This window comes from Maniola hyperantus, chromosome 10 (genome assembly GCF_902806685.2).
Source record: "Maniola hyperantus chromosome 10, iAphHyp1.2, whole genome shotgun sequence".
NCBI lineage: Eukaryota > Metazoa > Arthropoda > Insecta > Lepidoptera > Nymphalidae > Maniola > Maniola hyperantus.
Window position 1 is genome coordinate 14788835 of NC_048545.1, and position 27087 is coordinate 14815921.

General features: G+C 40.1%; 1 protein-coding gene across 2 annotated transcripts; it reads left to right on the plus strand.

Moving 5' to 3' along the window:
* Positions 1 to 282: 282 nt before the first annotated feature.
* Positions 283 to 26667, plus strand: LOC117986045 (saccharopine dehydrogenase-like oxidoreductase). 2 transcript variants are annotated; one of them, XM_034972859.2, is made up of 9 exons: positions 283 to 529; positions 6896 to 7064; positions 12714 to 12901; positions 15548 to 15677; positions 17191 to 17293; positions 20882 to 20968; positions 22159 to 22543; positions 24436 to 24530; positions 25574 to 26667. In XM_034972859.2, the coding sequence occupies exons 2-9, from the start codon at positions 6896 to 6898 to the stop codon at positions 25671 to 25673; spliced, it is 1257 nt and encodes a 418-aa protein (XP_034828750.1). In that variant the 5' UTR covers positions 283 to 529; the 3' UTR covers positions 25674 to 26667. The 2 variants fall into 2 exon arrangements, with proteins under 2 accessions (XP_034828750.1, XP_069357657.1); XM_069501556.1 differs by lacking the exon at positions 283 to 529 and adding an exon at positions 622 to 657.
* The last annotated feature ends 420 nt before the right edge of the window (positions 26668 to 27087 follow it).

The following is a 27087-nucleotide window of genomic DNA, read 5'->3' on the forward strand; positions in this document are numbered from 1 at the left end:
AGAGTTCCTACGGGATATTCAAAAAACCTGACTACAAATTTACAGAGACCATTTATTTGGTACAGAGATAGCTTGCATCTTGATTCTTGGGATGACCAATGACACAGGCAACTTTTTCTCTCGGAAAATCATAGTTCCCGCGTGGTTTTTGAAAAAAATCTGAATCCATTCAGAGTCACGGGCATGTGGCAAAGAATAATTAACAGCTCGTGTTGATAGTGCAGCTTAAGCCTACATCACTTAGTTTAAATTTCATCCGTGGCAGCACCATATTGGCGTTGGATTGGCGCGTATAAGGCGCGTATTTTGTATTTTCGTCGCGTCGCACTGTGAAAATATCAATAAAATTCTATTACTCGCCGGCTGCATATGCCTATGAAATTGTGAATTATTCGTATTGAATTGTGTTAGTAACGCCGGCCGGCTCTATCAGCGGTTAATACATTATTATCAGTATTATTACAAACTGTGTTATCGTACATAGCTTACAAGATTGTTTTTATTTCAGTAGATGAATTAGCCTGGAAATGTGAGTATAATATTTTTAGTAAAATACGTTTTCACAAACATTGTTATTTGTTAGTGCATTCCATTCCTGAAATTACGGTCAACTCGCTTAACTACAGTAAATTGAGTCAGATTTGGAAATACGGTTCAGTACGTATCAGTACTTTAGCTACGTTACTGTGGTTTATATACCTATTGATCTATTTTTCTTGTTACTCATGACATAGTTTTAGAATTTTTTAGTGATTCATCGGTTTAATGTGTTGTTGTACTACCATTAGTGGTTATTATTCCCGTCATGTCCTATTTTAAGCATTCAAGGATGCGAAATCGAAATACAACTTACGTTACAACCATACTAACATTATTTTAGATTAATTTTATCCTACGTTTTTCCCAGGATAACATTTTCCGTTCCTTTTCTAGGATGGGAGGTCTTTTTGTGGCTTACGTTGAATTCTGTTTATGTGTCTGTAATTAGGTGTGAACTGCAAAGAACAATTTATAAGCCCCAACAAAGACAGATTTTAGTAATTGCAGGATACAGACGTACATAATATGTTCCAATTTTGAAATATTACGAGTACCTACACAGTGCCTTACCGCGTATTTTCTTATTTTTGGTTTGTAGTAGCCAGCCGTCCTGGGAAAGACATCGGGTTATGTAGGATTGTTACCTATTAAAGTAACCATCCTCAACGCATATTGGGAGGCTCCGAGATCTCTTACAAACAGATAAATGGGATAATTTATTCATCATCATCATTACATTAAGGAGGACTCTCAGGCTTACAGGTTTTCCTCACGATGCTTTCCTTCACCGTTAAAGCAAGTGACATTTAATTACCTAAGTACTTAAAACGTAACTACGAAAAGTTTGAGGTGCGTGCCCGCGATCGAACTCCCGACCTCCGATTAGAAGGTGGACATCCTAACCATTCTACATAACAACCATTCTTAATAACATATTTATCTTATTATGATAATAGTGAGATAATTTATGACAAGTAATAAATTATCTAATTTATTGCAAGTAACAATTAATTATCTCTGCCAATACTTATGTAGGTACTGTCGGTATATTTTCATACGAGTAGTTAGTTACTTACTAGTTAGGCATACCTATAGGTACCTATCTACCAATCCAAGTTATCAAAGGAGAATGGGCGGTTTCGTCCCCAGTGGTGTATCAAGTTGTGATATATGTCATTTCAAAGGTCATGATAATAGCTTCATTTTATTGTATGACACCAACAATGAGTTGCGTGCAGGGAAAGAATTAGGAAGCATTTAATTTCATAAATCCAGTGTAAGTCTGAATAAAATAAAAATATCTTTTATTTAATTAAACTCTTACAAGTACTTTTGAATCATCATATTATGCATCTACCACTGGCTCGGAATGCCTTTCCCACTGAGAAAAATCAGCAAGAAACTCGGCGGTTGCTCTTTTAAAGATTTGATATATGTACAATATTATGCCATAATTATATTAAAAAAGTAATTGCAGTCCCGCTAAAACAGTTTTATACGTTTTTACATTTATTTCGTTTTTTTTAAACAAAGAATATATTACTTTTAGTTTGGCCTATATTTGGGTGCTACCATACCGTGCGGTGTGTACCTATTCGTACGGTGCCGGGGCGGGCTGGTAGGGGACGGAATCGGTGGCGTGTTGTGACTTCTCCCTGTAGTCAGTTACTTACGCGGCGCGCATACGCACACGCATTTTGCTCTTTCGGATCCATACTTTTTTTTGTTTTTTTGACCTCTGCACGTTTAAAGGACTTGAGTTTCTACTTACCTTTAAAATGACATATATCACAACTTGATACACTCTGGGGACGCAACTCATACAAAATTGCCCATTCTCCTTTATTTTTTTAGGGTTCCATACATCAAAAGGAAAAAAGGAACCCAAAAATGAATTTAAAAAAGGAACTCTTATGAATCACTTTGTTATCTGTCTGTCTGTCCGTCTGTAGTCGTGTCTGTATAGAAAATCTACTGGGTACTTCCCATTGACCTAGAATCATGAAATTTGGTAGGTAGGTCTAATAGCCAAGTAAAGAAATAAATCCGAGAACCGGGAATTTGTGGTTACATCACAGAAAAAAAAAAAATGTGTTCATAAACAAATACATATTAGTATTTTCAATTTTCAAAGTTAGATAACTATACCAAATGGAGTATTATAAGAAAGGGGTTTACTTTTTTATTTATTTTTATGCATAATAGTTTTTGATTTATCGTGTTAAATGTCGAAAAATTCGACTGTAGTACGGAACCCTCGGTGCGTGCTCTGACTCGCACTTGGCCAGTTTTTTTTATTTAATTTGTGTAGGACAAGAGCTAGTGTAAAAGACACTACTCGTAAGTTTAAGACTCTAGTTTATTAAGGAATTAATTAGGACGTATATAAATTCCGCGAGTGAAAAACGCGCGGAAGTTTTCGTCAATATTTAGATTTCCGCATGTGAAATTTCACAATTTAACAAATAGGGTCGATTCACACTGACACACACCGCGAAGCAAATCGAAGCGACAATCTAAAATTTTAGCGAAGGAGCGCGTCTTTTGCATTACCCATTGATGTTGAAATCCGGGCATTACCTATACTAGGTACCGACGCGACGTCGCGTTGTTAGACTGAACTAGAGTGAGGGAACTCTCGGTTTGATCCTGAAACCTAAAACGACGATATGTCAAGTACCTATTAGGCTATGGTGACGTCAAATCAAAGAAAAATAGGGCTTATTTAGGCTGCGTCAAATGTAGTAACATTTGACGCCTGCCAGATGTCAAAGCCTCGAAGTTTTGATAGTATTAAATGAGGCACCTACCTTTCTTATTTTTGTGAATAGGTTCAAAAACTGCATTAAAAGGATGTGATATCCTAGTGGTTGGGACGTCCGTCGTCCGCCTCCTAATCGGAGGTCGTAGTTTCGATCTCGGCCACGCACCTCTAACTTTTCTGAGATATGTGCGTTTTAAGTAATTAAATATCACTTGCTTTAAAGGTGAAGGAAAACACCGTGAGGAAACCTGCATACCTGAGAATTCTTTATAATGTCCTCATAGGTGTGTGAAGTCTGCCAATCCGCACTTGTCCAGCGTGGTAGACTACGGCCAAAACCCGTCTCACTTTGAGAGGAGAGTCGTGCTCTGTAGTGAGCCGGCGATTGGTTGATCACGATGATGATTGTCTGCCGTGGTACAGTACGCGACAGAAAGTGATGTACATAGGCCTTTAGAATTACGTTTCGGCTTTATAGAGCGTTGTCTCTGTCACTCATACCTTTGTGACGTTTTGTGGGTCTCAACGATAGAGACATGTGCTCTACAAATCTGCTATCTCCGTCTAAAGGTCGATGTACATTACTTTCTGCCGCGTACTGTAAATAATATGCTGTTTTTAGTTCGTCGCTTTGATTCGCTTCGGCTCTGTGTCAGTGTGAATGTACCCTAATGTTGTTTACACAATAATGCGTTTGCCCTAGTTAAATAGTCGATACATGTAAACTACGATGAGGTAATTCTGAAATCCATCGGTCACTTCAGGCGAATTCATTTACATTGAATGTACCTATTTAGGTTATTTCGTAATAGGCTAGTTGACCCTTTTTTTAAGTAGGTCTTAAATGGTTAATATTTGTCCTATTAGATCAAAAAAATTAACACTATATTTTTTTGCGCCCTAAAAACCGTAAAACTTTAATTTAAAAATATATTTTTCTTAGACAGGTGAAAACACTGTCGGCCATGTTTGGCCGATAGATTATCTGTGCTCTGACGTCATGCATTTGTAAACAACAGCACAACCTCCCAAAGTTTAATAAACATGACTTCTATACTAGTTTACATGAAAAATATAGTAATTATCGTTATTGTATCATCCGAGAATGTAAAAAAAGTAGATAATTTAAAGTCCTGACAAACTTTTACGGACTTTAAATTTTATATATATGGATACTACGTTAGTCCACGCGTGACATAGGGATGACATTTCTTTGTTTACATATTTAATGACGTCACATCATGGCTGACAGCGTTTTCTGCGTTTCAAATAAAAATAAAAATTGTATTTTTTTAAATTGGATTTATATATCCATCCTGCGTTTTTAATAATTGTTATTGATATATTTCGTTGTCTTAAGCAAAATACTATAATAAATAATCATTTATTGGACGAAATTAGATATGAGTCAAGTAGCCTATTATTGATATCTACGTATAGGTAGCTATATCTATATACATACATAAAAGGAAAAGCTTACTTACTGACTGACTGATCTATCAACGCACAGCTCAAACTACTGGATGGATCGGGCTGAAATTTGGCATGCAGAAAGCTATTAATATGACGTGGACATACGACCCTTAAAGGAGTAAAATAGGGGTTTGAAATTTGTGCAGTCCACGTGGACAAAATCGCGGGAATAAGCTAGTTAATAATAATTAGCTAACTAGGTGATTTGTAATGACTTGCAACCTCATTTACCAATATACACACCTACCTAAGATATAATTACGTTGCCTACTCTGCTATTATGTAGGTATGTATTCTGCTAGTCATCTAAAAAAACCGGTGCGAGTCGGACTCGCGCATGAAGGGCTCCGTACCATTACCTATAAAAACGGCAAAAAATCACGTTTGTTGTATGGGAGCCCCCTTTAAATATTTGTTTTATTCTATTTTTTTGTAAGTATTTATCGTTATAGCGGCAGCAGAAATACCTACATCAGCTGTGAAAATTTGGTTCATGAGAAACATAGATTAAGTAATGGGCCCCATTTTATCCTTTGTATACGGAACCCTAAAAACGCTCTTCTAGATACCTAATCATCATTGTTAGCGTTAGTTTTGGTAATTACATCATTACCATGAACTCATCACCGGCTCACTACTATTAGGTAAACGCGGGTCTCCTCTCAGAATGAGGAAGGTTTTGGCCGTATTTGAGCAGTGTGGTGGACCAATGCTCAAATACGGATTGGCAGAATTCAGTAACAGTCGGTAAATGGATGGGTGACAGACTTTGGAAGTCCTTTCAGATAATAATGCTACAGGTGTTTTTTTTAAATTTCTGCTTCACTCTCTCTTTTTTGGAATCAGAGTGCAGTGCAGTGGTAGAGTCTTTTTTCTGATACCAGTTACAAGTTGACTGCAATCTCACCTGGTGGTAAGTGACGATGCAGTCTAATATGGAAGCGGGCTAACCTGGAAAGGGTATGGCAGTTTTTAATAAACCCATGCCCCTTTGGTTTCTACACGGCATCATACCGGAACGCTATAACACTTGGCAGCACGACTTTGCCGGTAGGGTGGTAACTAGCCACGGCCACGGCCGAAACCTCCCACCAGACCAGACCAGAAAGTTAGAAATTTTAAAGTTCCAAACCCCTGCCGGGAATCGAATCCGGGCCCTCCCACTAACAAGACCACAGCGCTTACCACTGCGCCAGGGAGGTCGTCTTGACATATCACATAAGTGACACAGGCTGACCTATAGGGGTACATGAAATAAAATAAAATCACATCATTTATCTAAACTTAACTTGTGCTGTGATAGCCTAGTGGTTAGGACGCCCGCCTTCTAATTCGGTCAGGGGTTCGATCCCGGGCACGCACATCTAACTTTTCGGAGTTATGTGCGTTTTAATTAATTAAATATCACTTGCTTTAACGGTGAAGGAAAACATCGTGAGGAAACCTGCATGCCTGAGAGTTCTCCATAATGTTCTCAAAGGTGTGTGAAATCTACCAAAACCAATCCGCACTTGGCCCGCGTGGTAGACTATGGCAAAAACCCTTCTCACTCTGAGAGGAGACCCGCGGGGTTATTACGTATCTCGCGACAGGGTTGCGACAGGCGTAATTCGCACTATCATTGCTGTCAAACGTCAGACGTAACAGCGGCTACAGAGAGACAGCAATAGCCACAAAGCAAAATAAGAAGAAGAACAAGAGAGACAGCAAATGTCGTTTTTTTTTTTTTTTTTTTAATAGATATAGCGAGCAAGCGAGCAGGCGGGTCACCTGATGTTAAGTGATTACCGTCGCCCATGAACATTTGCAGCACCAGAGGAGCCGCCGATGCGTTGCCGGCCTTTTAGGAATTTGTTGGTCCGCCCCTTGAATAACCCCATGTTATAATCTAGTGGGAACACCGCCGATGGGAGTTGGTTCCACAGTTTGCACGTGCGTGGAAAGAAGGATCTGGCGCAGCGGACGGTCGAAGTGCACCAGACACCCAGATGGTGAGGGTGAAATTCCTTACGGTGGCGCGCGGTGCGGTTGTAGAAAAAAGAAAAGTTTACGTAACTACCCCGGCGTGCTCTGTAGTGAGCCGGTGATGGGTTGATCATGATGAAACTCGAATTCCAGATGTCTCGGCTAAGCATGGTGATATTCGGCGCAACGGGCTTCACGGGCAAGCACGTGGCCAAGGAGCTAGCGCGTGTGAGCAAGAGCGACACCACTCTCACGTGGGGCATCGCGGGACGGTCTAAGGACAGGCTGCAGAAGATTCTAGAAGACATCTCAAAAACTACTGGTAAGTTCTGGGCATGTTTTGTCACGTGTTAGCTTTAGTATGCCAACAACTAACCAATGCCCGCGACTTCGTCCGCGTCGATTACACCAATTTCAAACCCCTATTTCACCCCCTTAGGGGTTGAATTTTCAAAAATCCTTTCTTAGCGGATGCCTAATTGTCTACGTCATAATAGCAATCTGCATGCCAAATTTTAGCCCGATCCGTCCAGTAGTTTGAGCTGTGCGTTAATAGATCAGTCAGTCAGTCAGTCACCTTTTCCTTTTATATATTTAAGATTATTAATTAGTAATTTTGAAGCAAACTCAGAAGCAGCAGCTCTTATTTATCATTTTGTGTAGGTACTATATAACCAATTTCCGCGATGCAAATCTCTGTGGTCTGTACCAAACATGTAAATCGGATAAACTGTTGGGCCGTGAAAAGCTAGCAGACAGATAGACACGCTATCCCATCACTACCCCTATTATAAATGTGAAAGTGTGTTTGTTTGTTGATTTGTCCTTCAATCATGTCGCAACAGAGTAACGGATAGAAAAGTACCTGAGCACAATTCTCCGAAATATATCCTACTAGCTGATGCCCGCGACTTCGTCAGCGTGGATTTACATTTTTCAAAATCCCGCGGGAACTCTTTGATTTTCCGGGATAACAAGTAGCCTATGTGTTAATCCAGGGTATATAATCTATCTCCATTCCAAATTTCTTCAAAACCCGGTCAGCCGTTTTTGCGTGATTGAGTAACAAACATCCAAACATCCACACTTTCACATTTTTTATAACATTACTAGCGACCCGTCCCGGCTTCGCATGGGTGCAATGTAGATACTAATGTGGTCTACTTTTTTCTTATAATATTTGTTAATTTTTGATGGAGTCTGGAGGCTTGATTTCTTCCGACATTTTATTTAAATATCGTTATATTCAAACAAATTAACACAAACCAATATTAAACTATACCTTTCTCTTGAATCACTCTATCTATTGGTGAAAACCGCATTAAAATCCGTTGCGTAGTTTAAAAGATCTACGCGTTCATACATACAGACAGCGGGAAGCGACTTTATTTTATACTATGTAGAGATAAGGATTAGGATAAGACATTGATAAGCCGGCAACCTTGCGGCGGTGATCGAGACTTTGAAGATTCGCCAGTAAAGGAGAGTCTTCGCCTATGAGTCTAGCTCCACGATCAACAGCATCCAGAGTCGCTACTTGGTACTTAGCGGAGCCATCATAGAGGTGACTGCAGTACTCGATGCACTATAGAGACATACGAGACTATAGTAGGTAATTATTATTAGGTAGGTTTTTTTTTTTATTATTCAGATACAAGCCCTTGACTGCAATCTCACCTGGTGGTAAGTGATGATGCAGTCTAAGATGATAGCGGGCTAACCTGGAAGGGGTATGGCAGTTTTTATTAAACCCATACCCCTTTGGTTTCTACACGGCATCGTACCGGAACGCTAAATCGCTTGGCGGCACGGCTTTGCCGGTAGGGTGGTAACTAGCCACGGCCGAAGCCGGACCAGACCAGACCAGAAATTTAGAAATTATAAAATTCCAAACTCCTGAAAGGAATCGAACCCGGGACCTTCCAGCTTCCACTATTAAGACCACAGCGCTCACCACTGCGGCAGGGAGGTCGTCAAAACTTACTTACTGTAGTGTAATCATAGTTGACTTCTAGTTTAATATTCTTTATTGTACACCAAAAAGAAAAGACACAAAAAGAAACATGTAAAAGAAGAACATACAATCAGCGGCCTTATCGCTTCTTGAACTTCTGATCCAAGTCCAGGAACGTAAAGTATTGTTTACAATAGTTGATTGCTGTTGGTATAACGATCAGTACCCGTAGTACAAGATTTTACGTCTCACCAAACGAAACCAAATTCGAGAGTCGAAATACTTCCGCGTTACAGTAAAATGGACCTAAACAGCCTTGAATTGAAGTCAAATATTCAATGCCACTGATTTTAATTTCGCAATGTTTCCGCTTGGAGCGCTGGCTGTAGAAGTGTAGACAAACTTGAACTTTAAAACAAGGTATTTAAGATCCAGTTTACTGTAACGCGGAAGTATTTCGACTCTCGAATTTGGTTTCGTTTGGTGAGACGTAAAATCTTGTACTACGGGTACTGACCACGCCTCACGCCGTGCGTTGAAATTACTTAGCTACTTTAACTACTTATGTAAGGTGTTTGCATTGTTACCTAAGGAGATTGCAACGGTTTTGCTTTACATCATCATCATCATCATTATCAATCGATAGATGTGCACAGCTGGACATAGGTCTCTTGTAGGGACTTCCACACGCCACGGTCTTGCACCGCACGAATAAGGGGTATCTATGGGTTAACAAAAACCGCCATACCCCTTTCAAATTCGTCCGCTGCCATCTTAGACTGCATCGTCACTTACCACCAGGTGATTTCGCAAGGGCTTACTTGTAATGGAATAAAAAAATAAAAAAGAATCCCGCGGCTCTCTGCGATTCGTTTGATGTCGTTCCCAGCACTTTCCAATGCGAACTCGTCATTCTAGTACCCCAACTTCTTCTTCTTCTCGAGTCGACGGTCACCTCAAACATGGGCAGTCGAAAAAGCCGAAATCACGATATCTCTGTCTTAAAGGTAGCCGTCGCGGTGAAAAGATTAGTCAGTCTACTGATTTTGTTCATGTACTTAGTAGCTGCTTCCAGGGCCGCCGCCGGGTGCTTGAGAATTGTGATCGGTATAAAACCGACGTTTATCGGTTTTTAGAACTATGTGCCCTGCCCACTGTCACTTCAGCTTCGTAACCTGTTGAGCTATGTCGGTTACTCTGGACTGTGGGTGTCTGTCTCCTCATTTCTGATTTGATCACGTACAGAAACTCGAGGCGTAGGCCCTCTCCATCGTCCGCTGAGTGACTTTGAGCTTCTCTGAGATAGCGCAAAAAGACAGACAAAGTCCACGGAAAGGGCGTTGTTTTCATAATTGTTTTATTGTTTTTGTATACTTATGTACTTACCTAAGTATAATTATTGCACGTCTGAAAATAATTGTCTTGAATTTTTGAGATTTATAATCTTGACAGGATAATTATTGCTCATTTGTGTTCATATTTCTTATTTGTTATTTTAAAACATACATATAAATTTTACATTTTTACATACTTAATACTTACATATTTTTTATAATACCTAATATAAAAAACCGGCCAAGTGCGAGTCAGGCTCGCGCAATGAGGGTTCCGTACTACAGTCGTATTTTTTCGACATTTTGCACGATAATTCAAAAACTATGATGCATAAAAAAAACTGTTTTAGAATGTACAGGTGAAGACCTTTCATATGATACCCCACTTGATATAGTCACTCACTTCGAAAGTTGAAAATACTAATTATTAGTTCATGACCACTATTTAAATTTTTTTGTATGATCTAACCCTAAATTCGCGGTTTTTAGATTTTTCCCAAAATGTCAGCTATAAGATCTACCTACCTACCTGCCAAATTTCATGATTCTAGGTCAACGGGAAGTAACCTGTAGGTTTCTTGACAGACAGACGGACAGACAGACAGACAGACAGACAGACAGACAGACAGACAGACAGACAACAAAGTGATCCTATAAGGGTTCCGTTTTTCCTTTTGAGGTACGGAACCCTAAAAATGTGGTTAATATAAAAAATACAACTTCCAATCTCCGTAACCGCACCTCGTGGAAAGTTCTCAGAAAAGAGGCATGTTTCTAAATAAACATAGTACTAACCTACTTAATTTATACTGACTTCCCACGGTGCGTGATAGTGCGGACGGACGCGGGTCGCGGACCAGCCCGCACCGACGTCGTCGTCGTCCGAGGTTTGTGCGCCATCTCCTCGGACGAGAGAATTGCGGCAATAGTCTCGCTGTGTGACAAAACTCAATACAAACTATCGCCGCGATAGTATCGCCCAGTGGAGATAAGCTCATAGAGTTTGTATCGAATTTTGTTAAAGTCGATCTCGATAGTCTCGCCGTGATTCTCTCGTCCGTGGAGATGGTGCCTTGTGCGCGGTGCGGGGCTGCTTGTGGTTGTCGGCCGTGCGTGATAACCCGCAGCATCACGCACCGTGGGAAGCTAGTATTATAGGTATGAGTATGGAAATCCGTCTGAAGCAAAATCAATATTTGTTCAGTGTTTTCTATTTTCGGCGCGTGAGTCGATCAGGTTGTAAAAGTAAATATGGAACGACCTCCAAACTCCGTTGCCGTACTGTACCTAACGTGAGAGTCAAAAGGTATAGATCTCTAAATATTAATTACCTACTACATAGTTGGCCCGCCCCGGCTTCGTTGGTGGGCTCACCTATTCAAGAGTTGACCTGAAAAGGCCACTTTTATTCCGGAAAAGCAAAGAGTTCCCACGGGATTTTTCAAACCCCCAAGTCCACGCGGACGAGGTCGCGGGCATCGTCAAGTAAATTTACTATTCTCCGATCATGACGCCGAATAAAATTTTCAAATGTTATCGCTTACTTTGCATTCCTTGTTATTTTTGGCAATGATTCTTGGTTAGTTTGTTTTTCACAGGCAACGGTGCTACGGATTGACGTGATTTTTGCATGGTTATATGCAACCTGGAGAGTGACATAGACTACTTTTATCCCGGGAAATCAAAGAGTTCCCACGGGTTTTAAAAAAAATCGAACGAAGTCGCGGGCATCAGCTAGTACCTAATAATTGAACCACCAATTGGAAGAAGGTACCTAAGTACTTTAACTATAATTGACTATTATAAATACTATCTGTCCCGGCTTACTCACGTGTGTAGTCGACGTTAGCCCGACTAGTTTCGAACCCATCCGGGGTCCTTTTTCAAGGGAGGGAAGGAACTGTCGGGAGATGATCGGCAGCTGTCTCCCCCCCCACCCCAGCCACCCTCACTACGGGCTCTACGGGCAGCGGCACGTGCGTCCCGCAGTCAAAACCGCGGCGCGTGCGCGGACGGACTCCCTTGAAAAAGGACCCCGGATGGGTTCGAAACTAGTCGGGCTAACGTCGACTACACACGTGAGTAAAGCCGGGACAGATAGTATTTATAATGGAAATCACTCACGGTAGTTTAAACGCTATAATTGACTAGGTAAAGTAGGTAACTATAATCTGCAATTTGATAAGAACTGATAAGAACGAACTATTCATTGACCTTTGGCACTTAGCGAGTACGCAGTATAGCATGTCCCTTTCTAGGTCTTAAACTATACCCATACAAAAAATCACGTCGATCCTTTGCTCCGTTGCGACGTGATTGAAGGACAAACCAACAAACAAACAAACTTTCATATTTATAATAGGGGTAGTGATTAAGTAGCTAAAGCGTTGGAATGGACTTTTTCAGTGTAGCAAATTTTACGTCATAGAGAAGTACAGAAAACTCAAATAAACTCAACTAGCTGATGCCCGCGACTTCGTCCGCGTAAAAATCCCTTGGGAACTCTTTGATTTTCCGGGATAAAAAGTAGCCTATGTCACTGTCCAGGTCTTTAGCTATACCCATGCAAAAAATCACGTTGCACCGTTGCGACGTGATTGAAGGACAAACCAACAAACCAATAAACCAACAAACCAACAAACAAACACACGTTCACATTTATAATATGGGTACTGATTTACAGGCGATGACTTATCATCAGTCAAGATCATAATAGCCGACGTTGGGGACGAGAAGTCGCTGAAGGAGATGTGCTTGCAAGCCAACGTTCTGGTGAACTGCTGCGGCCCCTACCGCCACTACGGCGAGCCGGTGGTCAGAGCCGCCATAGATGCCAAGGCGCATTACGTGGACGTCAGTGGAGAGCCGCAGGTAATAGATACGAGACTAGATGCCAGACTACTTGCGAGACTAGATGTGTGCCCAGATGTCAGAGCCGCCATAGATGCCAAGGCGCATTACGTGGACGTCAGTGGAGAGCCGCAGGTAATAGATACGAGACTAGATGCCAGACTACTTGCGAGACTAGATGTGTGCCCAGATGTCAGAGCCGCCATAGATGCCAAGGCGCATTACGTGGACGTCAGTGGAGAGCCGCAGGTAATAGATACGAGACTAGATGCCAGACTACTTGCGAGACTAGATGTGTGCCCAGATGTCAGAGCCGCCATAGATGCCAAGGCACATTACGTGGACGTCAGTGGAGAGCCGCAGGTAATAGATACGAGACTAGATGCCAGACTACTTGCGAGACTAGATGTGTGCCCAGATGTCAGAGCCGCCATAGATGCCAAGGCGCATTACGTGGACGTCAGTGGAGAGCCGCAGGTAATAGATACGAGACTAGATGCCAGACTACTTGCGAGACTAGATGTGTGCCCAGATGTCAGAGCCGCCATAGATGCCAAGGCGCATTACGTGGACGTCAGTGGAGAGCCGCAGGTAATAGATACGAGACTAGATGCCAGACTACTTGCGAGACTAGATGTGTGCCCAGATGTCAGAGCCGCCATAGATGCCAAGGCGCATTACGTGGACGTCAGTGGAGAGCCGCAGGTAATAGATACGAGACTAGATGCCAGACTACTTGCGAGACTAGATGTGTGCCCAGATGTCAGAGCCGCCATAGATGCCAAGGCGCATTACGTGGACGTCAGTGGAGAGCCGCAGGTAATAGATACGAGACTAGATGCCAGACTACTTGCGAGACTAGATGTGTGCCCAGATGTCAGAGCCGCCATAGATGCCAAGGCGCATTACGTGGACGTCAGTGGAGAGCCGCAGGTAATAGATACGAGACTAGATGCCAGACTACTTGCGAGACTAGATGTGTGCCCAGATGTCAGAGCCGCCATAGATGCCAAGGCACATTACGTGGACGTCAGTGGAGAGCCGCAGGTAATAGATACGAGACTAGATGCCAGACTACTTGCGAGACTAGATGTGTGCCCAGATGTCAGAGCCGCCATAGATGCCAAGGCGCATTACGTGGACGTCAGTGGAGAGCCGCAGGTAATAGATACGAGACTAGATGCCAGACTACTTGCGAGACTAGATGTGTGCCCAGATGTCAGAGCCGCCATAGATGCCAAGGCGCATTACGTGGACGTCAGTGGAGAGCCGCAGGTAATAGATACGAGACTAGATGCCAGACTACTTGCGAGACTAGATGTGTGCCCAGATGTCAGAGCCGCCATAGATGCCAAGGCGCATTACGTGGACGTCAGTGGAGAGCCGCAGGTAATAGATACGAGACTAGATGCCAGACTACTTGCGAGACTAGATGTGTGCCCAGATGTCAGAGCCGCCATAGATGCCAAGGCGCATTACGTGGACGTCAGTGGAGAGCCGCAGGTAATAGATACGAGACTAGATGCCAGACTACTTGCGAGACTAGATGTGTGCCCAGATGTCAGAGCCGCCATAGATGCCAAGGCACATTACGTGGACGTCAGTGGAGAGCCGCAGGTAATAGATACGAGACTAGATGCCAGACTACTTGCGAGACTAGATGTGTGCCCAGATGTCAGAGCCGCCATAGATGCCAAGGCGCATTACGTGGACGTCAGTGGAGAGCCGCAGGTAATAGATACGAGACTAGATGCCAGACTACTTGCGAGACTAGATGTGTGCCCAGATGTCAGAGCCGCCATAGATGCCAAGGCGCATTACGTGGACGTCAGTGGAGAGCCGCAGGTAATAGATACGAGACTAGATGCCAGACTACTTGCGAGACTAGATGTGTGCCCAGATGTCAGAGCCGCCATAGATGCCAAGGCGCATTACGTGGACGTCAGTGGAGAGCCGCAGGTAACATGTGAAACTAGATACCAGCCTACTTGTGAGATTAGATGTGCCCAGATGCCCTTTCATCTTGGCTACTTTACTACTACAGTTCTTGCAATTCACGAAGGCTAGTGAACTTTACTTGTGGTAACGTCGTTTACATGGTCATTGCGTAATTGTGCGTGCATGTTGGACCAGTCGCGAGCAAGCGCTGTCAAACGCACACATTTAGTGTACCTTACGTATACCGATACGACTTAAACACAAGCATGAGTCAGTGGCCTTCGTGAAATGCAAGAACTATACATAGTTACGTGTTACCATGGAGACGACCTCAATTTGATTTCATCCAAGGAACAAGCCCGATATACGAGTACCTTCATAATCGGTGGTATAGGACTATTATCCTAGTAAAAGTAAAGTAAAGTAAAATATGCTTTATTGTACACCAAAACCAAAACAATAGACATATAACAAAGATAGCATGTACAATAGGCAGCCTTATCGCTAAAATAGCGATCTCTTCCAGGCAACCTTAGGGTAGAGGAACCTAGGTTAAGTATTTTATAAAATGTTTTTTTTTGCCTGAGAGTAACTTACCTAAGACCTTATCCTGGGTATAAAAAGTATTCCATGTTGATGAAATTGGCACTAAAAGATTGGGAAAGTCAACGACACGCGAATTGCTTTCTCATCCGATCGAGTGAAGCGTGTGTTGCATGTTTGTTGCAGTTCATAGAAACGATGCAACTGGAGTATGACGCGATGGCACGCGACGCGGGCGTCTTCATCATCAGCGCGTGCGGCTTCGACAGCATCCCCAACGACATGGGCGTCATCTATCTCCAGCAGAACTTTGGAGGTTAGAGAAAATATACTGTACTAGCTTCTGCCCGCGGCTTCGCCCGCGTGGCCCACGGGATTTTTTTTTTCAGAAACAAACATTATAACATCAGGACGCGCACTCTGAACAGCACCGAATAACACATATAACCTTCCAACCCCCATTTCACCCCTTTAGGGGGGCGATTTTCTCATAGTCGTTTCTTAGACGACACCTAACCTCAATAAAAAACCTACTTTCCAAATTTCAAGTTAATTATAATATCAATAATTAAAACTTTTCAATACAAACTTTCATCTCCTATTTTACCACCCTTATGGGCAAATTTTCCAAAAATCCTGAAACACGTATTTCTTCATTTGTGACCGAAAACCCAAATACCAATTTTCATACAAACTTTCATCCTCCATTTAACCCTCTTAGGGGTGGAATTTCGAAAAATCTTTTCTTAGTGGATACTTACTCTTTACAAAGAATATACACTCCAAATTTCATGTGTTTAGGACCAGCGGTTTAGGCTGTGGGTTGATATCTATGTCAGTCAGTCAGTCAGTCAGTCAGGACTTTGAATTTTATATATATAGATATACCCCCGTTTATTGCCCGTGGTCCGATCGCGAAGTTCTACTAGTCAATCCAAGGGCAATTCTACCACCTTCAATCACCTTTCTAGAATAGAATAGAATAGAATAGAATGTTTTTTTATTCATGTAAACTTTTCAAAAGTGCTTATGAATAGTCAGGTAGTTTTAATTTACCACTGGTTCGGAATGCCGTTCCTACCGAGAAGAACCAGCAAGAAACTCGGCCGTTGCTCTTTTTAATTTTTCAATTTTTTCTTTCACCGTACCGCAAGGCACCGGGTTATAGTTTCCACCCCTATGTCGTCAACATTCGATCTCCGCGTACGAAACGCTTTGCGTCATCATTCCTTATACGCATGGCTAGGGACAACTGAATCTGGCTAGGAAACACTGATCTAGGAAGAGTATTCCAGAGAATACTCTTCCTAGATCAGTGTTTCCTGCCAATTATAATCCAGGTATCTTTAAAACAAGAGTGAATAGGCACCTTCTAGGCAAACGCGTCCCATCTTAGGCCACATCATCACTTCCCATCAGGTGTGATCGTGGTCAAGCGTGCGCCTATAATGAATAAAAATAAAAAATATATTTAGCCTGTCGTTCTATCAATCACACCATTGGAAAATTAGATTGCCTGTGGTTCTATCAATCGAACCATGGGCAGATCAGATTTCCTGATCAGATCAGATGTTTTCAAAGAACTACGTTCTTTGAAAACATCTGATCTCCATAACGTTTTCAAAGAACTACGTTCTTTGAAAACATTATGGAGAATTCTCAGGCATGTAGGTTTCCTCGCGATGTTTTCCCTTCACCTTCAAGCAAGATATTCAATTGCTTTGAACACATACCTACGCTGAAAAGTTAAAAGTGCGTGCGCGGGATCGAACCCCAGAATCCCCGAAGGCGAGTAGGAAGCCGAATTGTTAATCAGTAGCGTGTTGCAGGTACTGTGAACTCGGTGGAGTCATACCTGAGCACGTCAGCGCCCGCACAGAGTCGACAAGGCGGCGCTGTCAACTACGGCACATGGGAGTCCCTCGTCTACGGGTGGGTTTTTTTTTTAAATTTATTTACTAAATAAATAAATAAATAAATAAATATATGCTTTATTGTTTACATTATTGCTAGTAACTAGTATGTACAATGTTATATCTAATATACTATCTAAACTAAAAACTAACAATAAACAAAAGGTCGCAAACTCAGCATAGCCGCGCACTGCTCACAATGCTCGGCGCTGGTTTTCAGTTTGCGCCATAAATTTATATCATCAATCTACACTAATATTATAAAGAGGAAAACTTTGTTTGTTTGTTTGTTTGTTTGTTTGTTGTTTGTTTGTTTGGTTTGTTTGTTTGTTTGTACTGAATAGGCTCAAAAACTACTGGACCGATTTTAAAAATTATTTCACCATTCGAAAGCTACATTATCCACGAGTAACATAGGCTATATTTTATTTTGGAAAAAAATAGGGTTCCGTAAGATATTTGGGTTTTTCGGACACAAGGTGTAAAAAATCAACCAGAAAGTTACTTATTTTGCGTACGCTGCCTAAACTATAAAAGATAGAACCATAAAATGTTCTAATTAATTGTAGATATTTATAAGATCTACAAAAAAGTCCGCGACACACTATACCCATCTATGTCGAGTGAGGCACAGCAACCATTTTTTATTTAAAAATCTTGAATTTTTTTTGGACTACATTTAAACGCGTTTATTTTACTCATGCTATTAATCCTTATCAAAATAAATGATTTCATCACTAAGAACAGTTTATGGAGATAATATTTGGTCTTTGAATGATTAAAATTGGACGTTTGGTTTTTGAAGTTATGGCGAAATTAAAATATTACGATTTCTGCTGCACGGCCCGTTGTCTACACTAATATTATAAGAGGAAAACTTTGTTTGTTTGTTGTTTGTTGTTTGTTTGTTTGTTTGTTTGTTTGTTTGTTTGTTTGTACTGAATAGGCTCAAAAACTACTGGACCGATTTTAAAATTATTTCACCATTCGAAAGCTACATTATCCCGAGTAAAATAGGCTATATTTTATTTTGGAAAAAAATAGGGTTCCGTAAGATATTTGGGTTTTTCGGACACAAGGTGTAAAAAATCACCAGAAAAGTTACTTATTTTGCGTACGCTGCCTAAACTATAAAATATATTATAAAGAGGAAAACTTTGTTTGTTTGTTTGTTTGTTTGTACTGAATAGGCTCAAAAACTACTGGACCGATTTAAAAATTCTTTCACCATTCGAAAGCTACATTATCCACGAGTAACATAGGCTATATTTTATTTTGGAAAAAAATAGGGTTCCGTAAGATATTTGGGTTTTTCGGACACAAGGTGTAAAAAATCAACCAGAAAAGTTACTTATTTGCGTACGCTGCCTAAACTATAAAAGATAGAACCATAAAATGTTCTAATTAATTGTAGATCTTATAAATATCTACAAAAAAGTCCGCGACACACTATACCCATCTATGTCGAGTGAGGCACAGCAACCATTTTTTTATTTAAAAATCTTGAATTTTTTTTGGACTACATTTAAACGCGTTTATTTACTCATGCTATTAATCCTTATCAAAATAAATGATTTCATCACTAAGAACAGTTTATGGAGATAATATTTGTCTTTGAATGATTTAAAATTGGACGTTTGGTTTTGAAGTTATGGCGAAATTAAAATATTACGATTCTGCTGCACGGCCCGTTGTATTATATAAAGAGGTAATGTCGTTAAGTTTGTTTGTAGGGGGTAATCTTTAGAACTACTGAACCGATTTAAAAATTCTTCACCAGTAGAAAGCTACATTATTCCTGAGTGACATAGGCTATACGGGATCTTTAAAAACCTAAACCTACGCGGGCGAAGCCGCGGGGATCAGCTAGTACTTATAATAAAACTGTAACAGGTCAAATTCTGTACATTGAAGATATTTTGAAAATTTTTTTTCGAGGTCTGTCTGTCTGTATCACGGCCGCGCATCACGCTGAAACTACTGAATGGATTCCAATGAAACTTGGTACGATTTGAGGTCATACTATGAGGAAGAATATAGGATACTTTTTATCCCGAAATTCAGCATGGTTCCCGTAGGAGAGGGGACGAAAGTTAAAATGTATACTGAGTTGTAATTCATTAACGCGTAGTCCGATTTCATTCATTCTTTTTTTGTTAGAAAGGGGATATTTTAAAGATTGTTCCGTAAATATTTCAAGGTCATCGGTTTTTAACCGACTGTCAAAAAGGAGGTGGTTTTTTTTTTCTACATCGATTTTTTCAAAGTTTCTGGACCGATTTGCAAATTTTTTTTTTAAATCAACAAAAAAAGTTTACGTCGTGGTCACATAAAAAATTCTGGATTCAAGTCCTTAATCCTGATGCTGCAGGGTTACTGCCCGCCTGGGTTATCAAGATTCAGGAAGTGTTCATAGTGAATTCATATTGTAGGTACCAAGCAACGACAACAATCCCGAAAAATCAGAGTTCCCGCGGGATTTTAAAAAACGTAAATCCACGCGGACGAAGTCGCAGGAATCAGCTAGTTGATTAATAAAAACGCACCGCGCCCGTTGCGTTATCTCTGCATTGATCAATAAAACTTTGTATAAACTAAACCAAAACAGTGACATAAAAAGAACAAACTAAACCTATACAGTAACATAAAAAAGAACAAAATCTAAAAAATAGCAGTAAAAATAAATGTAAATATAAAAGTAAAATATAAGTATATAAAATATAAAAAATGTCCCTTCCCAGCTTAGCCTAAAGAATAAAGCTCTTAATCATTTAAGACTTCTATCTACTACTACTAGCCCGTGACTTCGTAGGCTGGCTGGGTGCCATAGGCTACTTTTTATCCCGGAAAATCATAGAGTTCCCACGGGATTTTACAAAACCTAATTCCACGCGGACGAAGTCGCGGGCATCAGCTAGTTAATTATAATATGGGTACCTACTGATGTATAATGTAGATAAGGAATGAGGCCAGATTTTTCGCAATCTATATATATAAAAGGAAAAGGTGACTGACTGACTGACTGAATGACTGACTGACTGACTGACTGATCTATCAACGCACAGCTCAAACTACTGGACGGATCCGTCTGAAATTTGGCATGCAGATAGCTATTATGATGTAGGCATCCGCTAAGAAAGGATTTTTGAAAATTCAACTCCTAAGGGGGTGAAATAGGGTTTTGAAATTTTGTAGTCCACGCGGACGAAGTCGCGAGCATAAGCTAGTCCTTTATAAGATTAAGGAATAAAGAGGATTTATATTTCATCGAGCAAAGCCACGGCCAGTCGTTTGTTATGTAATAATGGTAGGTACATATTGATATTGAGTTATATATTATACTTACTAGCTTATGCTCGGGACTTCGTCCGCGTGGACTACCCAAATTTCAAACCCCTATTTCACCCTCTTAGGGGTTGAATTTTTAAAAATTCTTTCTTAGCGGATGTCTACGTCATAATATCTATCTGCATGCCAAATTTCAGCTCGATCCGTTCAGTAGTTTGAGCTGTGCGTTAATAGATCAGTCAGTCAGTCAGTCAGTCACCTTTTTCTTTTATATATTTAAATATAATCATGCTTAATTTTACCCAAAAAATATTTTTAGATTGGCGCATTACAATGAATTGCCAGGTCTGCGGAAGAAGTTGTACCCGGAGCGACTGCCTACGTTCAAGCCCAAGTTACTGCCCAGGTGAGAACAGGTCAAGGGGTCAGAGGTCAAGGGCTGACCTCACTTAATTATATTATCATTAAGTGAGGTCATTTTAATGATATGCGAATTACAATTAAAACAATGACAGCAAGCATTTTAATTTTATTTAATAACTAGCTTATGCTCGCGACTTTGTCCGTGTGTACTGCAAAAATATCAAACCCCCTATTTTACTCTCTTAGGGTTTGAATTTCCAAAAACCCTTCGTCATAATACCATAATAGCTATCTGCATGCCAAATTTCAGCCCGATTCATTCAGTAGTTTGAGCTGTGCCTTGATAGATCAGTCAGTCAGTCAGTCACATTTTCCTTTTATATATTAAGACTAGTTTATGCTCGCGACTTAAATTTTGAACCCCCGTTTTATAAATTTAGGGGTGAGATTTTGAAAAGTTTGTGGACTAATAGTTAGTTGAACTAGTCGTTACTTTTAAAATATATTTCATTAGCTTTTCCCTTGGATTTGTACGCGTGAATATTTCAAGTTGAAATATAAAAACTTTCGTTGCCTGAATTTTTTGTGATGCCTGACAAAATTTTCAGAGCAAACGATTGGATAGGATTTTCTTTTATGATTATTTTAGGTTTGAGGTAGTGGACAGTGGTAGGCGGTAGGTGATTAGAAGTTTACGTCACTTACGTCTGTCAATGACAAGATAATGGGAGGTCTATGTATAAGGCCTTCTATCGCACTCTCTCAAGAAACTTCCGACAGAAACACGCAGATTCGGCAAAATTTTGAATTTACGGTTTTCAGATTTTTCCCCTTATGTCTGCTATAAGACCTACCTACCTGCCAAATATCATGATTCTAGGTCAAGGGGAAGTACCCTGTAGGTTTCTTGACAGACCGACAGATAGACAGACAACAAAGTGATCCTATATATTATCCTCGTAGCTTTAGTTTTAAGTTTGCGTAATAATTATCACCACTATATCTTACAAATCTAACACCATACCAGACCATCAATACGAGTAATTTATTACCTATTTTGAATAAATCATTTGACTTTGACTATAAGGGTTCCGTTTTTCCTTTTGAGGTACGGAACCCTAAAAATGACTTCAGAGTTCCGGCGCGTGTCAATTTTTTTTCTGATGAACAAATTCTAAGATATACATGAAATCTTTTAGTTTCAGTCAGTTATTCTGAGTGTTTCTTGTTCAGGTCGGTTATCCACGCGCGAAAAGATGGCTGGTGTCTTCCGTTCCCGGGCTCCGACTCTTCAGTGGTGTACCGCACTCAGCGGTACTTGTATGAAACTGAGCACAAGCGCCCAGTGCAGATCAAGACATACGTCAAATTCCCCACTCTCCTCACCTCCATATCCGTCGCGTTTGCCACCATCGTGCTGTTCATCCTCACCAAAGTCAGCGTGACGAGGAATCTGCTGCTGAAGTATCCCAGGTTCTTCTCTTTTGGCCTGGTGACTAGAGGGCCCAGTGAGGAAGTGACCAACAATACTCACTTCAAGTTTGAGCTGTTTGGAGAGGGATGGGAGGCTGGCACTGATGTGAATTCCATACCCCCTAATAAGAAAGTTATAGCCCAGGTTAGTATTCTATTAGTAGTTTTATTTTATTTATTTATTTTTATTTTTATTATTCATGTACCAAAAATTGTAGTTACAAAGTAATAATAAATTAAGTTACATCGGAAATGCTTATCTCTAAACAGAGATTTCTTCCAGCTTCCCATTCAAGGTTGTGAGTAAGGCCTATCAAGAAGTGGAATAGGTCTACGGTACTAGAATCTAATAAACTACATAAATATCTTATAATAAATACCCAAATCAACTTATATACAATAATAATACTTATCATAAATAATTATATACATAATATATGAAAAATATAAATACATATAATATATAAAATACTCTATATTAATGATAGGTAATACTGCTTCACTCTGTATTTGAATGAGTGTACTGAGTGGCAGTTCTCTCTGACATTTTCAGGAAGTGAGTTCCAAAGTTGGGTAGCTAGTACGGTGAAAGATTTGTTATAGAAGACTGTGTTACAACGGGGAGTGACGAGAGGATTTTTTTGAGACACACGACCGCATAGGTCTAGTAGGAGGGCGAGATAGTTGAAATCGCTCTCGTAGATAACCAGGGGAAGAGGTATTAAGAACATTGTAGAGAACAGTCAGAATATGCAAATTGCGGCGAAAGCGTATTGGGAGCCACTTTAACCGACGACGGTAATCGGACGACGGTTTTAGTGGTTCTAGTACGGTCACCAAATCTAACTTTAGCATGATTTCCATTTTATATTTTAGTTTCGTGGGTATTTCATCAGCGTGACGTAATTTATTAAAGCGCGATGTAATTTCCTAAAGCGCCATCTAGTAAGTACTGGTAGAATTACTTTACTCACCTCCATATTCGATACTGTTAATTCTTACCGTGTGTGTCACAAGTCAGTGTGACGAGGAATCTGCTGCTAAAGTATCCCATGTTATTTTCTTTAGGGCCGGTGGCAGAAGGCCCAGTGACGAGTGACAGGTAACGAACAATACGCTGTTCAAGTTTATCAATAGACTCTCGAGTCGCTATTCATTTTTGGCGGATAATAGAACCTTCTTATCATCAAAGGGGGATCCTTTGATGATAAGGATACATAATACTATTATAGAATAGAATAGAATAGAATAATGTTTATTCGAGGTATATAGGTGGTACATGGTGTAGGCAATATCGTCCTGTACAGCAGTGCAACACCTCGAACAGGTAGGCCACTCAGCTTGTGTGGAGACGTCGGGCCCCTCAGACACAAACCTCTAGAGCAAATATCTGAGGTACCAGATGCCCCAACGCTGATTTTCAGTGACCGCCTTTTAAATATTACCTAAACGTCAGTGGCATAGAATATATAAAGTTGGCGAGTAAATGGATAAATAAAATGAAATAAAGTGTTTACAGTTTTTAAATTTAAAGTGATATAGGACATAAAAGAAGAAATAAGAAATAATACATTGAAATAGATGTTGTAAATTGTAAGAATAGGAAAATTGTACGATAGTTTTTTTTTTGTAAGTATAATAAAGAAAAAATAAAATAAAATAAAATAGCTCGCAAGGTGTGAATGAGAAAGTAAAGTTTGGTAAGATAAAATATAAATTAAATAAATTTTGACTAAATCTGTAACTTTTGAATATTTAAAAGATGTTTTTTGAATTTTACTTTAAAAGCGCCAGAAGTCTGAAGGTTTCTATAAGGTGGAGGAAGGTTATTCCAACATTTCGTTGCATTATACTTAAAACTACCTCTGAAAGCCGCAGATGCATGACGCGGCATAAGGATTAAATATGCAGCTGCCCTGGTATGGTGAGTGGTATGAATATCACTTGCCCACTGCAGTTTATGGTATAGATACTGAGGAACTTGGTATTTTATAACCCCAAATAATAAATTATGTATTCTGTGGGTGTATATCTCAGGTGTCGGGCGTGAACCCGGGCTACGGCGCGACGGCGGTGGCTCTGCTGCACTCCGCGCTCACCGTCCTCAGGGAGCGAGACGCCATGCCCAAAGAGTAAGTATATGTAGGAAAGACTGATAGCCTTTCCTAGAATATAATGAATCAGTTCGCCCAGTACATTTGGTTTTATATTCTCACAACAACGGTGGGGCGAAAACGTAATGTTCAATGAGCAATCTTTTTACAATTATTATACGGCTCTGCCTGCATATACATACTTACACCTCACCATTCAGTTACTGTACGCGTAGTACAAGATTTTACGTCTCACCAAACCAAACCAAATTCGAGAGTCGAAATACTTCCGCTTTACAGTAAAATGGACCTAAACAGCCTTGAATTGAAGTCAAATATTCAATGCCACTGATTTTAATTTCGCAATGTTTCCGCTTGGAGCGCTGGCTGTAGAAGTGTAGACAAACTTGAGCTTTAAAACAAAGCATTTAAGATCCAGTTTACTGTAACGCGGAAGTATTTCGACTCTCGAATTTGGTTTGGTTTGGTGAGACGTAAAATCTTGTACTACGGGTACTGTACCATTTGCCCCTGTGGATGTGAACCACCAACGACTTCGTAGACAACGACTTCGTGGTAGACTTCGGTGTGGGCTAGTTACCACCCTATCGGCACAGCCGTGCCACCAAGCGATTTATTAGTTAATCATTCTATTAATCAATTAATCAGTCTATTAATCATTTAATCATTCAAATTATGTGGATTCCATGCCCCCTCATAAGAAAGTTGTAGTTGATAAAGTATTAATCATTTAATCATTCTTTTAATCATTTAATCATACCATTAATCAACTAATCATTTAAATTATCAATTAATTAGAGCCTCAATAGCTCAACCGGTAGAGGAGTGGACTGAAAACCGAAAGGTCGACGGTTCAAACCCCGCCCGTTGCACTATTGTCGTACCTACTCCTAGCACAAGCCTGACGCTTAATTGGAGAGGAAAGGGGAATATTAGTCATTTAATATGGCTAATATTCTTTTAAAAAAAAAAAATAAAAAAAAAAAGAATCATTTCTTTCTAATAGAACACTCGCACTTGAGTTGCATTACTTTTGATGGTATCTTGTGTTGTATTTCCAGGAGCGGCGTGATGAGCACCGGCGTCGCGTTCCGCAACACCAAGCTCATTCAGCACTTGTGCGAAAATAACCTCAAATTCGAGATTGTTAATAACAAATAAACATTCATTAACTAATATTATTAATTAACTAGCTGCCCCGGCGAATTTCGTACCGCGTAACAGTCGATTCAAATTTTTTAAATTTTTCTCTCCGTAAGAACCATCCCTGTACCTAGGAATATTACAAAAATGAATTAGCGAAATCGGTTCAGCCGTTCTTGAGATTTGCGATCAGCAACACATTTAGTCATTCATTTTTATATTATAGACTAGCTGACACGCCCCGGCTTCGCTCGGGTGGAGTTTATAAAATTGAGGGGGAGGTTGAATCAAATTTTTCTCTCCGTAAGAACCATCCTCGTACTTCAAGGAATATTATAAAAAAAGAGTTAGCGAAATCGGTTCAGCTGTTCTCGAGATTTGCGATGACCAACACGTTTAGTGATTCATTTTTAACCGACTTCAAAAAAAGGAGGAGGTTCTCAATTCGTCGGAATGTTTTATTTTTTTTGTTTTTTATGTATGTTCCCCGATTACTCGAAGACGCCTGGACCGATTTTGAAAATTCTTTTTTTGTTTGAAAGGGTATACTTCAAAGTTGGTCCCATTTAAATTTGGTGAAGATCTGACGAACATCTTCGAAGATAGATACTGGAACTCCTCAACGGATAAGAGTAAATTGCTCGCGATCAGTGTAATAGCTTAGTAAACAGTAGATTTTTAGCATAATTCCATGGGGCCACTAAAAATTGTAAAATAATTTTTTTTTACAAAAAAAATAAAAACCGACTTCGATACACAAACACTAAAAATTGAAAAATAATTTAATTTATTACCGAATATATTATGTATACAAGAGTTAATATAGTTCCATAATAATATTTTTTGGGGTCGGTGCCAATGAGGTGCCATTGTGGAGTCTCATAAAAATATGAAGTCTAGACGATTCGCGCAGCTAAAGCTAATTGGCACCGGCACCAAAATATATTATTAAGGAACTATATATTAACTCTTGTATACATAATGTATTCGGTAATAAATTAAATTATTTTTCAATTTTTAGTGTTTGTGTATCGAAGTCGGTTTTTTTTTTTTTATATTATAGATCAATACTTAAGTGCTCTTAATATAGCCATGAGTAGACCTCGATATCTTGTTGCATTGACGGATGATGGTAGGGGACGAGATGACACACCTTGGAATTTGTGGTGTTTTGGAATAAAAATTTCTAGGGTGGTTACATATTTAAGGCCCCAATAGCTCAACGGTCAAAGGAGCGGACAGAAATCCGAAAGATAGCCGGTTCAAACCCCACCCGTTGCACTATGTCGACGATCAACACTCAAGTTGTTTGCCGGGCACTGTACTCGAATGTTTAGCTATACATTGCTCGAAGTCGCGGGAAAGAGCCAGTAAATTTACCATAATTTATCTTATGTTTTTGTAATCATAATATAGGGTCTTGGACTGTATT